This window comes from Pseudopodoces humilis, chromosome 11 (assembly GCF_049639895.1).
Source record: "Pseudopodoces humilis isolate 2021_Gansu_Grassland_sample_001 chromosome 11, ASM4963989v1, whole genome shotgun sequence".
In the NCBI taxonomy this organism is placed as follows: domain Eukaryota; kingdom Metazoa; phylum Chordata; class Aves; order Passeriformes; family Paridae; genus Pseudopodoces; species Pseudopodoces humilis.
Window position 1 is genome coordinate 2,442,225 of NC_142210.1, and position 15,298 is coordinate 2,457,522.

The window sequence follows — 15,298 nt, forward strand, 5'->3', positions numbered from 1 at the left end:
GTGAGAGTGGTGAGACCCTGGCACAGGTTACCCAGAGAAGTTACAGAAGTTCCATCCTTGGAAGTGCTCAAAGCCAGGCTGGACAGGGTTTGGAGCAACCTGGTCTAATGGAAAGCATCCCAGGGCTGGAACAAGATGATATTTAGGATTCCTTCCAACCCAAACCATGCCATGATTCCACCCTCTGAGAGACTCTCAGGACAAGCCATGAAAAGCCCAGCCAAGCAGCATTCTGCAGACAGACAGACATGCTTTAGAGGGGCAAGACATAAGCTCTGACCTGGGACAGTAGAGAATGATCTGAATTTGGGCACAGCATCATGCCAGGGATGGCTACACTGCTGGCAGCACAGGACTGGATTAGAGGGATCTGGAGCAAGATCAAATCCACCTGGGGACAAAAATTTAACTCTCATCTTTGAGCCTTTTTCAGCCAAGAAGAGTAATTTCCCTACATCAGTAACACTAAAACATTGCTCAAGAATTAACACCCCAAACCAGTGAAACACTGAAAAACAGAGGGTTAAGGACCCTCTGAGCTCCCCTCAATCTGAAAAATTAGAGATACTCAGACTTGCTCTGGAAATCCCATGTCTATTTGCAAGACTTAAAATTTTGATCACTGTCTCCTGTTTTCTGTAGCCTAGTTGCCACCTCCCCTCCACACCTGTAATACAGTGAGCTGCCTAGCACCAGCAAAATCTAGTATATAAAAATATATAATCTATATAAATCTACTATAAATCTATATAATATATATAAATCTACTATGTAAAAATAACTATTTTATTTGTTAGGAGCAAATGTTCCACGTATCTCCAGGTATCTCCATGCTGCCTTGCCACCACAATGCACTTTCCCACTGCTTTCGACTGCTGCCCAAAGTTTGATCATTTGAAAATTGCTTTTTCTGCATGCTCCCATCTACCACTACATGGCAAATCTGTGAATTTGTTATTCTGCCTTCCTAATCATGGGATTTGATATCCCCACACTCTATGTTTGCTCCTTCTTCACAATACTCAAAAAGGAGGAAGAAACCTATTCTTAGGGCTCAACCACCAAGTTATAATCCTTAATGAGTCACCACATCTGGAATTCAGTTCATTCATTCCAGGTGCATGGGACCCAAATTTATTCATTTACACCAACAAGCTTATTGTTCTGGGACCAGTGCAAAAGCACAGAGCATTGTCTCACAGCAGTTGTCACTTGAGTGTTCCTGCAAAGAGGAAGGTCCTAAGAATAGGATAATGCTGTGTTTTAGTAAGGATGAGTTAGGTTTTGCACTAGGGAAAAAAAAAATTCAGTAGGGTTACTAAGCACTGGAACAAACAGACAAAGATGCTGTGATCTTCTGTCACTGATTTAAACAGTTTATTCTGGCCACAAGTAGAGGGAATGGACCAGATGATCATTTCAGGTCTCTTTCAGTACTATTTTCTGTTATTCTAATCTTTCAGCAGCTCTCAGCAGTGTATTTTTCTAATTACATCCAGTTTTCAACAGATTAGTCTCCCTTTATTCACATTTCCTAGCACAAACACCCAGAGCAAGCTGTTCCTGGACACCAGCTCCTTTGGCACTGTGTTGCTGTACCTTTTGTGAGGATTTGGCCCTTAAGATCTCTCAAGAGTAGAGCTTTAATTTCACAGCACGGATCTTGCTCATTTTACTCCATATTTACTGAGAACAAAGGGAAGACTATGCAAATGCCCTGCTACTTAGACCTGAACAAAGTGGAAGCAAACATGTAGATGTGAATGGGAGACATAATGGTAGGAAAAAAAGCAGCCCTTTTCAAAAGTAAAATGACTTTGTCAGGGTCCCTTTGCACTATGTGCATGGATGATTTGTGACAAAACAAAAAGTGCTACCCTAGCACGTCACCCATGTCAGAGATTAGAGCACTTCAAAACCTTCAGTAGTTCAAGCACTTGCTGCAACTTGAAAGGCTTTCTTAGGCAGTGCTGAGCTTCTTTATGGCTTTTACACGACTTTGATGTGCACCTAAGAGTGAGGAATCTTAATCTGATGGTTTTCTATGGAAACACCCATATTGTATAATAAATCAGAAAAATCTCATCACCCTGATTAACGATGAGCCAAAAGTTTGCAGAAGTTTTTTTTGGCACAAGTTAAAGATTTGGAGTCATTGTTTTGATAGCCAAATAAGAACCCTGAATTTCCAAGCACTTTGTTACTTTCAAAAGCTCCTACAATAATGGCACTGGTGTAATATTTCTGATCATTGACAAAGTATGGTGTGCAAGGAAGTAGGTGCTTATGCAAGTGTCCCTTTCTCCCTGGTTCCCACTCCCTCTTTAAAGCAAAGATTTAAAGTTTTCCTTAAAGTTAAGGGATCACAATCAGTTTCTCCTGTGCTATAAAACCTCTTCTCTGAGTGCAAACATGGATGTGTAAACATCAGCTTCGTTTTCCCCCCTCACTATACACCCTTAACCCCCAGGAGCATTAATGGGAATTATGCATGCATAACGAGCACAGAACAGTCCCCTTATGAATAGGGGCCTTGTTGGAACAATGAATACATTTAACCATTAACATCTAGGGATGTGCCCAACTATCCAATTTAACTAGCTACCAAACAAAGCTAGCATGACCTAGCTGATACTGTCAGGTTTGCAAGTGCAGCTCTCTGAAATCTGTCTCTCATTTGTTTTTAGAGGAGGTGACAGTGGTCTGCACGGGGGGCTCTTTGTCACAAGGAGCTCCTCACAGGAGGATGGGCTTCAGAAACCTCTCACATCCACCATGTGATGGAAGAACTCTGCACAGGCAAAGACCATGACCCCAGGAAGCAAGCAGAGTTATCAGAAGACAAAAAAAATAAATAAAAAAACAAAAATATTTATATATATATATATTTATCTATAATTTAAGTACCTATGTATGCTGGCCATCGGTATTAATAGACAGTAAGAGCAGAGAAAAGCAGAATGTGGCACAGAATCATATAAAGTAGGCTGAGAACTACATTTCAAAAGAAAAGAATGGAAAGACAACTTCTAAGGGAATAATTTTGTCCTCTACAGGTCTGAGGTTCCTATGCAATGTGCAATTGGCTCTTTATTTCTGTATTTCAGCTATCAAAATGCAAGACAGAACCTGAGGATATGTATCAATGATACTCCCCTGAGACTTCTGAGTCCACAAAATAAATGTAATGGTATCATTTGTGATACTCAAAATTCCTCCATTGTCTTAATTTTTTTCTGTATTCTACCAGCTTGTGCTCTGAAATCTCACAAGTTAAAACTTTACTCATTAATCATGTATGTATGAATATACTAAGAAGGTAATTAATAACCCTCCTTTAAAACTGATGTACTGAAAAGACTAAAATAGATAGATTTATTCTCCTGGAGGTGTATGCATAGTGTGCATCCATAAGAAAAGGCAAGGTTGTGATTGCTCCATCATAAATCATTTGTGTAACACTGCTGTGCTCGGTGCTGTACAATGGCACAGAGCCCCGAGAGGGTCCAGGACAGGCAAGCAATCCATAAAACTCATCTGTCAGACTGCCAGGGTCAGCCTTTAGACAGAAGTGACCACTTGTGCCCCAGAGGGACCCTGCGGGTGCCACCCCACCAAGCTGTGGAGCTTCACCTGCCATCAGACACCATCAGACTGCTGCACTCAGCATGGAATTAGCAAAGCCACCTGAGTTTCATTTCACATCCTGAAATAGGGAGGCAAACGTGGTCTTTGGGTTCTTCCACAGGGTGCTCTGACAGAGCAGTGTTGCTACATCACACAATGGGCTCATTGTGTCATCATCAGCATTGCCATAAAAAAATATTTAGGTGTTGTAAGGGACAAAATGCAGCCATAAAAGAAGTGTCAGAGCAGGTTGGCACAGTCCTGCTATGGCCACTCCACACACAACACAGGCAGCTCCCTGTCCACACCAGGCTCAGTCTCAGCACACCTGGATCTACCCTGGGTCAGGAAGGACACAAAAAGGGGGAAAAAAACCCCCTCAGTCTGTGCTATGGAATCCTATGCACCCACCTCTTAGCTTAAAGCTCTGGTTATTTTTTTTTGCATCTAAACAGAAGACATTGTGCAGAAATATTTAGTGTTTTGCCATCAAGTAAAATACTGCCTTAAAACACTAAATACTAACTGGCTGGCCAAAGATTTAAACAGGCTTTCCTCCCTATCTTATTCTATCCTTAGGATAAACCATTAAATATTAGCTAGGTGCTTTATTTCATCCATTGGTGCTGCTCAGAAGTTCCTTCTATGTGAACAAAACAAATACCTTTAAATATATCTTCATGGATATGATGATGAACCTATCATCTTAAATACTGATATCAAATCAACAGATTGATACACACCATAATTTGTATGTAAATTATCACTGGCCTGGCTGCTGTCTGGGAACTCACTCTGATCCATCAGAATTTGTATTTTCCCCTAGAAACAAAAGCTTTGGTCTAAACTGGTATGTGATGAGTATGCATTTGAACTATTATTAAACATATGCCTCTTTATCACATCATTGTATGCTTTCATGGGACAAAGATTCAATTACAAAGACTTTACAGTATTTGGAACTCTGGCACTAGTTAGATACCATTTAAAAGCAAAACCATTTCACCACCTAGGGTGCATTTTCCACATATCCTTGCTTTTCACAGATCCTCAGGCTATGACATTTTTCATGATTAATCCTTAGAAAAGCTCTTCTTTATTTTGATCTATTTATTTTATTGATTTATATGGCGATTATCGTGCCAACTTTTGTTCCCACTAATCACATTTGTGCCTTTTCATTAGTACTGCCCTTTGGTTAAGAGCTGTCTGCTCAGACCTGCCACACTGGCACAGGGGTGCATTATTTTTCTATTTTCTTCTGATAAAAATCTGGTAGCAAAACTTCAGTGGCACATAAGGTATTCCAGAGGCAGCTCTTGGGAACCGCCACTATTTTAGGATGAGTCATTTCTTACTAAGCTTCTTTTCCATCCCAAGGTCCAGTCCAGCTCCAGAACCACCAGATCTTGAGCTGACCATTAAAAATAAAAATGGTTACATACTTTTTTCAGCAGAGATTTCACAGGGAATGAATAGACCACGTGAATTGTAGCAATATTTGACTCAGTCTGACAAGAAGATTGTGTGCTGGGGGAGAGTAGGTTCACTGCTGACTCTTGGATACCTTCCCAAGACATTTACAGGAAAGGCTGATCTGAGTAAGTAATTTTTCTTCTCACCTGGACCAAATGCTCATGCAATTCACCAAGGACAATGTTTTTTGAGGCTCATAGATACGAAAACTACAGGTTTCCATCTGGCAGTGGAATGCCAATTCCATCTTTATGAGGCATTAAGTAAGTTTAAACACATTTTTTCTGCCTATAGATTACTCCCAAGAGGGCATTACAGAGTGGGCAGCTGGCCCTGCGTCAAGCAGAAATTTAAGACATGGGAAAAGAAGGGGAAAAATGATGTTACTGCTGGTGAGACCTTGCCTGCATCCACGGTCATCACCAGCTTCAGGTTAACACTTCTGGTGACAGTCTGAGCCTGAAGAGTGCTATAAAATCCTGAAAAGATTAATGAAGGAAGGATCCTTACTCCAGAGGAGCTGCAAGCTGCAAAAGCAAAGCTTTCCTTCTACTCAGAACAGTTATTTCAGCAAGCACAGAGCACAGAGAAGTGAACATGAACGGATCACACGAGAGGAGAAGTGAAGGAAGCACAGCTTTCACCTTCAGCTCCCAGTTCAGAAAACAATGTCACTTCTAGCCTTTTCCCTCACCTGAGGAAAGAATTAAGTGAAAGTCAGCCTGATGAAGTGAAGGTACAGTTCAGTGGTATTTTTTCTGGCTGCAATCTACCACCCTTTCATGGTGGGTTTTCAGCAATAAAGTTGCTCACAGTAATATACCATGACAGGGAAACTGAGGCACAACTGTTCCGGGCTACTCAGAGAGGAACAAAGATAGGAACAGATTTCATCTCACTCTGGACCAGTCCACCCACTCCAAAAGGTATCTCCCCCACTTTGTGATAGGAATCACCAAGAAGCCTGTGTGTTCATAAATAAACAAAGTGTAACAGGAAAAACACCTTCCACTCTAACAAGCTGCAGGGTAATGCCAGGAACAATTCAAACTTGGGTAACAATCAGGTTTCTCAGAAAGAAACAGGAACCTCATGGAAACAGGACTTTTTTGTGTCTATTTTTTGTGCCTTCTTTTAACAGTCTTGAACTACTCTATATAGTTCCTGTGCATAAACAGAACTGTGCTCATCCAGCAGTGTTGCCTCCCAGATCAACCCCACTGAAGGCAGTCCCACACAACCACACAAGGGTGGACAGAGTACCCAAGTACAAAGTGCAGCTCACACCAGAGGATTTTAGTCTCATTCTGATGGGGTAAAAACTTCCCAGAGCCAATAGAGCAAGTCCATGTCTCCTCTGACACACAGCAGACAGTGGCAGGATGTTACCGTGAGCAAAATGCCACTACACCTTTACCAGGGGAACCTCGCTGCTCTCATTAGGGAGGCAGAAAAGCTGAGCAGTAATAAAAGAAAAACAGGAAAATGAAGTTTGGCATGATCCACTTCAGAAGAAAATGGGCAATTTAATAGATATTCATGGAATATCTATTAAAATAGGGATTTAGCTCATGCTCCTTTCTCAACACACGTGGGAGCTGTGCCAGAGACAGGGGTGAGATGAGATCCAGTCTAATGCATGCACCACATGCAGCAAGGGGCTTCTGGTGGGAATCTAGGACTTGTGTGTCATTATTCAGAAAGTAAAACAGTTGTAATGTATAAATTGTTAATGCATGACAACTCTACAATGGGATATTCAATATATACCCAGTAATGAACGTTCCTGCTGGTTTAGGGTGCAGGATGACACAGGAGAATAAAGCAGCTTTTAATAGAACAAAACCTGCCCTTCAGAAGCAAGTTCCTGAGCACAGCCAGGGCATCTTCTGCACTCCTTGTAAACCAGTAGTACAACAAGAAAAAGCTAATCATCTCCTTGGTAGTTTTCTACAAGATGATTGGTTATAAGGTAAAGAGTCCCTAAAATTCTTTCACAAATGACATATTTTCCATGCTTCCCAGAAATCAGCCCAATTCTTCTCTCTCTACTTACCATATGTTTACAGACTGAGGTTTTTGCATGCTCAGACACTAGCCAACAAGGCAGAGGGAGAACTGTGCATATGTGAGTGAGCAGGAAGTTCTCGTGGTTCCACGATTACCGAAGGAATCACAAGAGGACTTTTATTCTGGTTCTGCTACAATTCACTGCCTGAATGCTGTCATGTCATGTCACAGACTTCAGTGGGGTTCATTCAGGTCTCCTCCCGAGAACTTGGAAAGCAGGGACAGGCAGGCACCACCATGCTCCCAGTCCCAGAAAAAGCTGGGAGTGTCCGGAACTCATCCCAGAGCCCGTGCCAGGGCGCAGTGGAAGCTGTAACACAACCCAGGGCTTGCAGGGTATGGCCAGCGCAGCCCCCGTCTGGGAGCCATTCCAGACAGGGCAGCACGCGTCAGGTTGGAGCTATCCAGACTCCCTGGAACCAAAGGCTTAGTCCCTTGGCAGGATTAACACAGCCTGTCATCCTTGGAGATAGCTGAGAATCCTCTCTCATCAAAATGTCAACCAAGGAGCTCCCACAAAAACATCCCAGCTCAGTCTGTGATCATCAAAGTACATGATAGGGGACATACTACCTCATTTCTCAGTCTGGGGAAGGCACAAAAACCATTCCTGTGGATCACAGCCAAGACAGGAGTACCTTTACCTGACCAATGTCTGCTATTTGCAGCAAATTACCCTTGAAACATTCCATTTGTTCCAAAAAAGGAGGGTACCAGAGGGAAGCACAGATTCCACCAGAGCAGAAGGGAGTCTTACAGACAGACCAAGGAGATCTGCTGTTTAAGAATGCCTGTGCTTTGGATGTCTTACCCATCCCATATCCAAACAATTCCTTAACCCTGCACTTACCAGTGGACTAGACTTCAGAGTAGAAAAATATCTCATGTTTTTTGGAGGAGGCTGTGGAACAGAAATTTAAAAGAAAACTCCTGCTCATCTCTAAGAGCTCATTCAGGTGACAATTTTCAGGCAGGTTGCTTCCAGATTCACATCACACCTTAAAAGCAAAAGCCATTTTTTTTCCTTAGGAGTCTTCCTCATTCCCTTGCCTCAACATTTTACCCAGGAGGTTGGCAGGTCCTGCCCAAACTCATCTCACTTTAGGCCATGCTGCCAGCCCTCTCCCACCCACTGAGCAATCCCAACAACCTGGCTGCAGGAGAGCACAGGGAACCAGCTCCCAACACACCAGTCCTGATGGGATCATATCCAGGATCCACTGCTGGATCCCAGAGCCAGCAGCTGACAGCCTCAGCACTGCAACCACAGCTAATGCCACAGGAGGGTGTAGGCTGCTGATTCTCCCGAGTATTTCCTTTCATTACAGGTGAAATGGGCACTTCCCATAAGAGACAGAAAATTTACAGCTGTCTGTCACTCCCTCCCCAGCCACTGGGTTGGGCCTCTCTCCTTGACTGAGCTGCTGGTTTTCCTGAAGGGTCTAAGAAGCTAATAATCATTAAGACTTTAACCTCTGCCAGATTTATTGTATTAGCCTATAAATACTGGCTTGAGATTAGCCAAGGGCTTTCAACACTTTGGTGATTAAAAATATCTAGTACACAGACAACAGGACTGCAAAAGTTTCATTTTTTAGAGAAAAGAAGCCAAAACCAAGATGCAGGTGACTGAGGAGCACCCCAGAGCAGGGCAGCTCTGGCCCACATGAGCAGAAATGAGCAGAAAGTTGAGCACACTGCTCCCCAGTGTCACCCACCACTGCCCACCACTCTTCCACTTCAGCTGACATCCAACATCTCCAGGGGATGTGCTTCAACATTTGTGTGGCATTAAAATACATAATAAAACGAGCCTCATGTCAGGGGAAATGTGTGTATATTAAGATATATTTGCTGATAACTGCTGCCCGTGAAAATGCTGGAAAACACTTCAGTATTTAACTAAAAGAGGACAGGAGACAGCAGGCATTACTGCCCAGCGAGGGATCATTAAAGCACACAAGCTTTGGCAGAGCAGAGTGATACTCAACCAACAGGGAAGATCAATATGCACCACTTTTCCTCAACTCTGCTCCAAACCTCTTCAAAAGAAACCTTTATGAGCTAAAATTTAAAAGCATATTACCCTGCCTCATCTTCTCTCTTGTCATTTCTTTTCTTAGAGCTTGTTATTCAACAGGGAAGTTGGACAGGACACAAGAAGACAATGAAACCTGTCCACAGCAGGAGGGTTGGAACTAAAGGAGCTTTAAGGTTCCCTCCCAACCCAAGTCATTCTAGGATTCTGTGATTCTCTTCAGCATCACAGGACCCACACCTTCCTTCTGAAAGCAGACAACTTTTTGAGAAAATTTCCTCTGCAGCACTAGAGTTTTATAGATAATGTAAATCCATCAATTTAAAATTGGAGGAACTTCTCCCAGGAAGAGCTCAGGAGAGAAGTTTAAGCATCCATCAAAATGGATAAAAAGCCTTGTTCTGTCTCTCTTTTAGCTCCCCAAAACAACCACCATCTGATGCCTCTATCAGCACAGAACAGTAATACCAAGCTTCAAAATGCCACTCCTGCAGATCTCTTCTTGCCAGAAAATGACAAATGATTCCTCCTCCACACTCTACACCCCTGTGTGATCTCAGCTACCTCATGCAAAGTGAAGATCACCAGCACTCTGCACTTGATTACAACCGCAAGAGATCAGCCCAATGGCTTATCAAATTTAATCCCCAAGACACAAACCCGTGCCAGAAAATATATCCAAAACTCGTCTAAAACAAAAAGTTTTCCATCAAACTCCAAAGGCTTTGAATTTAACTGCTCTCAAAAAAAAAAAAGTAAAAATAATAAAACAAATTGAAACTTGCACCATTGTACCCCCACACACCTATAGGCAATTGCAGTGGCATTAGGTAGCTAGAAATTGTGTTAGGAGACTGACAGTCTCTTTTTTTATTCCAGTGCCTGTAAAGAGATTCACTGAATAGTTTAGATTGGAAAACACGTAAAAGTGAGGAATGTGACTTCATTATCTAGATATATGATACATTAATCAGAGTTTAATTATGAAGCCCTTCATCCCCTTACCGGGTTAGTTGTAGAATTCGCAATAAAAAAAAGTCTATTCCTATTATCTGTGTGTTACTTTCCCCTTTCAGTGTTGTCAGGCATTGTTCCCGAACTGTGAAAAGGCAAAACGGAACAACACTCTGCTCATCAACTTTCACAAGTGCTGCAGACTTACTGCTTAACTAAGCAAAAGCCAAGTTCTGTTGGCTGTCTCGCTCCAAGGTGTCACCTCGGCCTTTCCTTATGACAGCGCTCCCGAATCCGCCCGCAAGATGCCTCTTCCCGAGTCCCAACTTACAGGGAATTCACCGCCCGCCTGAGGACCGCACATCTGGCCAGCGAAACAAGCCAACCATGCGGCTGCTGAGCCTTCCTCCGCCAAAGGGACCCTTCCCGTGGGGAACGCTCTGCCCCGGGGACTCGCCAAAGGGATCGCATCTCTCTGAATCGCGGGGATGAAAACGCGGCTGCTCGGGAGGAGACGGATGAGCAGCACCTGCACGGTGTGAAAGCGCAGGGGTCACGCCGCTCCCCTTCCCCGGGCGATGCCGAGTTATTTCAGCCGGCGCCGTGCCCGCTGCCCTTCGCTGCCGCCCGCCGAGCCCGCAGGGAAGCGGCGCTGGCCGGAGGGAGCCGGGGCGAGCAGCGGCAGCGGAGCGGGGACACGGCGAGCCCCGGCCGAGGCGAGCGCGGCCCCGCGCCCCGCAACCCTCCCGTCGCGGAGCGGCCACCCGCGGGTGCCTCGGTACTGACCGGCCGTGGGCACGTCGGGGACCAGCTTGAGTGGCCCGATCTGCCGCAGCTGGAACGCCGTCCGCACTTCGTGGCAGCTGGGGGACCTGCCCGCCGCCACCGCGCCGCACAGCCCCGCCGCCAGCAGCCACAGCCCCAGGACGGCGCGGCTCCCGCCGGCGGCCCTCTCGCACCCCCGCCACGGCCGCGGGCGGCCCGAGCGCTGCGGGGCGCGGGCCCCCGGCCGGTCCCGGCGGCGGCAGCGCTGCCCCCGCCCGCCGCCCGCGCTCCTCCTCGGCGGGAGCGGCCGAGCCCCTCCCCGCCCCTCCCCGCGGGGCCCGAGGGGCGCCACCGCCCCCCGAGCGCGGCGGGGGCAGGGCCGGCGGCGGGAGCGGAGCCCCGGGCGGGCGGGCAGTGCCTGCACCTGGAGCCGCTCGGGGCACAGCCCCCGGTCCCGGAGCCCCTCGGGGCACGCACAGCCCCGCTCCCGGAGCCGCTCGGGGCACAGCCCCCGGTCCCGGAGCCCCTCGGGGCACAGCCCCCGCTCCCGGAGCCCCTCGGGGCACGCACAGCCCCGCTCCCGGGGCCCCTCGGGGCACAGCCCCCGCTCCCGGAGCCCCTCGGGGCACAGCCCCCGCTCCCGGAGCCGCTCGGGGCACGCACAGCCCCGCTCCCGGAGCCCCTCGGGGCACAGCCCCTCGCTGTTGCCGCCCGGCCCCGCGGGCCAGCCGCGCTCAGGTTGAGCCGAGCATCGCTGCGGGCCCTGCGGAGCCGCCGGTCTGTGCGAGTGACCCGGGAGCAGAAGGGAGATGCTCGCTCCCGGCCCTGGGCTCTTGGGAACAGGTACAGAGAGCGAAGAGAGCAGGGGACATAAAGCCCCTAAGCTCTGCACGCTGCACACTCCTTCACGGCTTGCTTCCATCCTAAAATTCCTAGCAGATGACACGGAAGGGTCTTCGTGAGACAAGTGTTAACTCCAGCCAACAGTCCCTGCAGAGAATAGAAACTTTACCCCAGGAAACATATCTTTATACACAAAATGCAGCTATAAATTGTTCATTTGTACCACAGCCAGCAGCAGTTCCATCCTGTGTGGTTTGGGGGGGCATAGCCCCCTCCTGGGGGTCACACCACCTTCAGAGAGGTGGTCTGTGATCTTCTCACTGCCCTCAGCAAGCTTTGGGATCAACCGCTTTACCACACTTTTGAGCACACAACTACGCTCAACACCTCTGAATATTTTCCATTTCACAAAAACATTGAATTTCCAGAGAAGCCAGACCCAAGCAGTCTCCCACAAAGAGTCCCATTTGCTCAGTACCTCTCAGGCATATGGAGCACGTTACCAGCTCCAGGAATGACTATTGTTTGACGCCTTTATGTCTGATTTCTTGAAGGTTACTTGCAGCCCTCAAGATGCTTCTAATGTGCTTCTGGAGCAGCAGGGGAGCCCACCTGCAGCTAATTTAACCATTATACATTCCCATAGGTAGCAATGAGAGGCTGAGCTCAAGTGCTGAAGTTGCCTGAGTTGTATTTTAATAGCTAGAAGTGCAAATCTTGGAAGCAATTTACTTGTATTAACTTTGTTCCTATCAAGACAACAAGAGATTAATTTTCCCTTTTTTCTTTTTTGAGAATAAAAACCTCAAACAATTTGATGTAGACCATTTAACTCATAAACTAAAAGAAAAACAAACTGGAACAACAGGCCGCCCGTATAATCAGGCTTCTTAATTCAAAAGTAGAGAACGAGTCACCTTGAAAGCCGTCTGCTCACCCAGTTTAGAGCTGCAGTCCCTGGCTCATCCTGCAGTTTTCCAAGGATACCCAAGACCTCAGGACACGATGGGGCAAGCCAGCACAGCGAAAGGGCTGAACCCCCAGGAACTGCAGAGCCCGTGGACACCGAGACAGGTTATACAGCAAGGCTGAAGTTACACACACACATTAACAAATCCAGGTGCTAACAGGTAGATTTAAGAGAGATGAGGGAATAATCAGCATCAGTGACAGAACAAATTAGCATCATAAGGCACAGTACCCCAGCTGCCAAACTATTGTCCAACGTGTGGGTTTGTGAAGCCAAGGAAGATGAACAAGTTGCCTCCATTTGCATTTTGTTTAACCTCGGGCCCAATCCTAAAAGACTTTATGCAGACAATACCCCCATTGACTTCAGTGGGAGTTCTGCCAGAAGAGAAATGGCAGGATGATGGAGCTGACAAATAATTTATTTGACAAATAACAGCATTATTTGGCGTATACTTTATTCTATGAATAGCATCGAATCAGTCCTGTGCAAGGGCTTGAGGCATTTAATTCAGTGGGGTTTTTGCTATTGTTTTCAGTGGGTGGCAACTTCAAATCCCTAGTTCTTTTCTAACATGATTTGTTTTAGTGCTTCATCTTTATATGATGGGTGTTCTTTTCATCACCTGTCTTTTTAAGTTATGTCACTTATTTGTACTTTTTAATTGGTTCTCATGTTGTTAGCAGAGGACAGTCCATTATATCATCTCCAGTTCCCCTCCTCACCCCAAAATCCTGCTAAGGAACCAGAATTATTCCTGTGCCCAGCAGAAAACTCAGTGAACTGGAATGTCCATGTGATGTAACATTGGTTATGTCATTACATAAGGAAACATTTGCGTTTCTCGTGATTTTGTGATCTCTGTATTGAGAAGCATTAAATAAAGATGGCATGTTACATTTTTCAGGCTGGAATTTGATTATTTTTTTTCCCCTTCTTCCAAAAGAAAGAGGGTAGACCCTCCCCACACTGCTCAGGTGCATGTTTTTGCCACTGATTATATCCATAACAAAGAGGTGTAACAATGAGACAGACAGTGGTTATCAGCAGAGCAGCCCCAGGTGATGTCGGTGCACACAGTCCACAGGTAAATGCTGGCCCTTGCATCCCTGCAAGGATGTGACAAGGGGTGACACTTACCTGTCACACCTCCTGACACTGCATAGCTGACAAATGGGAACCTTCTGGCACCACTGAGCCTCCAAGATTGCTGCTTAAACCCAGCAAGTGAAAAGTGACAGGCTCTTCAGCTGTCTGTCCCAACAAAGCCATCCTCAAACCCAGCATGGTGTTTGACTGAGGGCTGGGAACACACACCACAGGCATAGTGCAGTGGGCTCCAAGGAATTGAGCCCCTATTTCTCCAAAACACGCTCCACATACAGCCAGACTGGCTGTGGTGGAGGGAGGCAGGTGCTTAGTGGCAAACACACGCCTGAGTGCTTTGCTGGAACAGGGCTACAGATAACACCAGAGCTGTTTAGCCAATTATTGTCCATGACATCCTACCACACTTGAGCAATTTGCTTGGAACAATCACAGTTTACCTTGTCAACAGGTGCCTTGTATTTTAACAAATGAATATTTATCAACCGTACATCGCTGAGAACTGTATCGGTACTTCTTACAATGAATGGCCACATAAATCTGCCCAAACAATCCGCTCAGCCTAATCCTGCTAAAGTGACCACAGTACTCAGCATGAGCTTTGGATGTGTAAGAAAAGCTGGGATCAGGCCTAGAAACAGGGTTTTGTGTGCCTGCTGCCTCAGCCCTTCTCTGGCTGAATATAGCTGGAGCTTTGCCAGTGATTTAAATGGAAGCTGGACTAATTCCCTTATGTTTAAGATAAGCTCATCTCCAACTGGACTTTCCACCAATGGGACTTAATGGGCACGAGGTCTGCTCCTGCCAATTCGGCTTCCAGAGGAAAGCCTTGCTGTTTGTGTCATTTCAACCATTCCAGGAAAGGCAGCAATCCAATCTTTACAGCCTTATATTATCTTTGGAGGTCCAATTCTTCAAGGTACATGTTTCACTGAAGCACCTGAAGATCTCAGTGGACAGAAGTAAAATTAAGGAACCTATTTATTTTGTTGGGATAAGCCCAAATGACATGCTGTTTTTCATTTAAAAAACAACTTAATCAGCCTCAAAAGAAGTGTAAAATCCTCCATCTGTAATTAAGACTAGTTCCCTTTTTCAGGGTTTTTTAATTTTCTGGTGTTTCTTCTTTTAAGAAAGTTAAATTTATTTTCTGAAGAATATTTCAAGTCAGAGCAAATTTAAAGCTGAGTATGAAATTTTAAATATGTATCTTAATAGTAAAAAAGTCGTGCATGAAATACTCATAGATATGCCAAGGCTAAAAAGCACTGCTAGAAAATTATTTCTGGTGATTTTACTTAAAATTCTCTCATCCTGTTAAATGAGAAACTATTAGAAAAATTACCAGTCCATGCAAAACCAGCACACTACCATTGGTTTTATTCTCCCTTCTCTTCTCCTTCCCTCCCAGCGCTGAGCACAAAGAGAATGATCATGCTGCCACACCA

At 45.7% G+C, this 15,298-nt stretch overlaps 1 protein-coding gene across 1 annotated transcript in view; it reads right to left on the minus strand.

The window, feature by feature from the left end:
- Positions 1–11,852, minus strand: part of LOC102099531 (glypican-5-like) — a 328,856-nt gene extending 317,004 nt beyond the window's left edge. Inside the window, exon 1 of the mRNA XM_014258398.2 lies at positions 10,952–11,852. Coding sequence (XP_014113873.2) covers positions 10,952–11,852 — 901 coding nt within the window. The remainder of the gene's footprint in view (positions 1–10,951) is intronic.
- Positions 11,853–15,298: the final 3,446 nt, after the last annotated feature.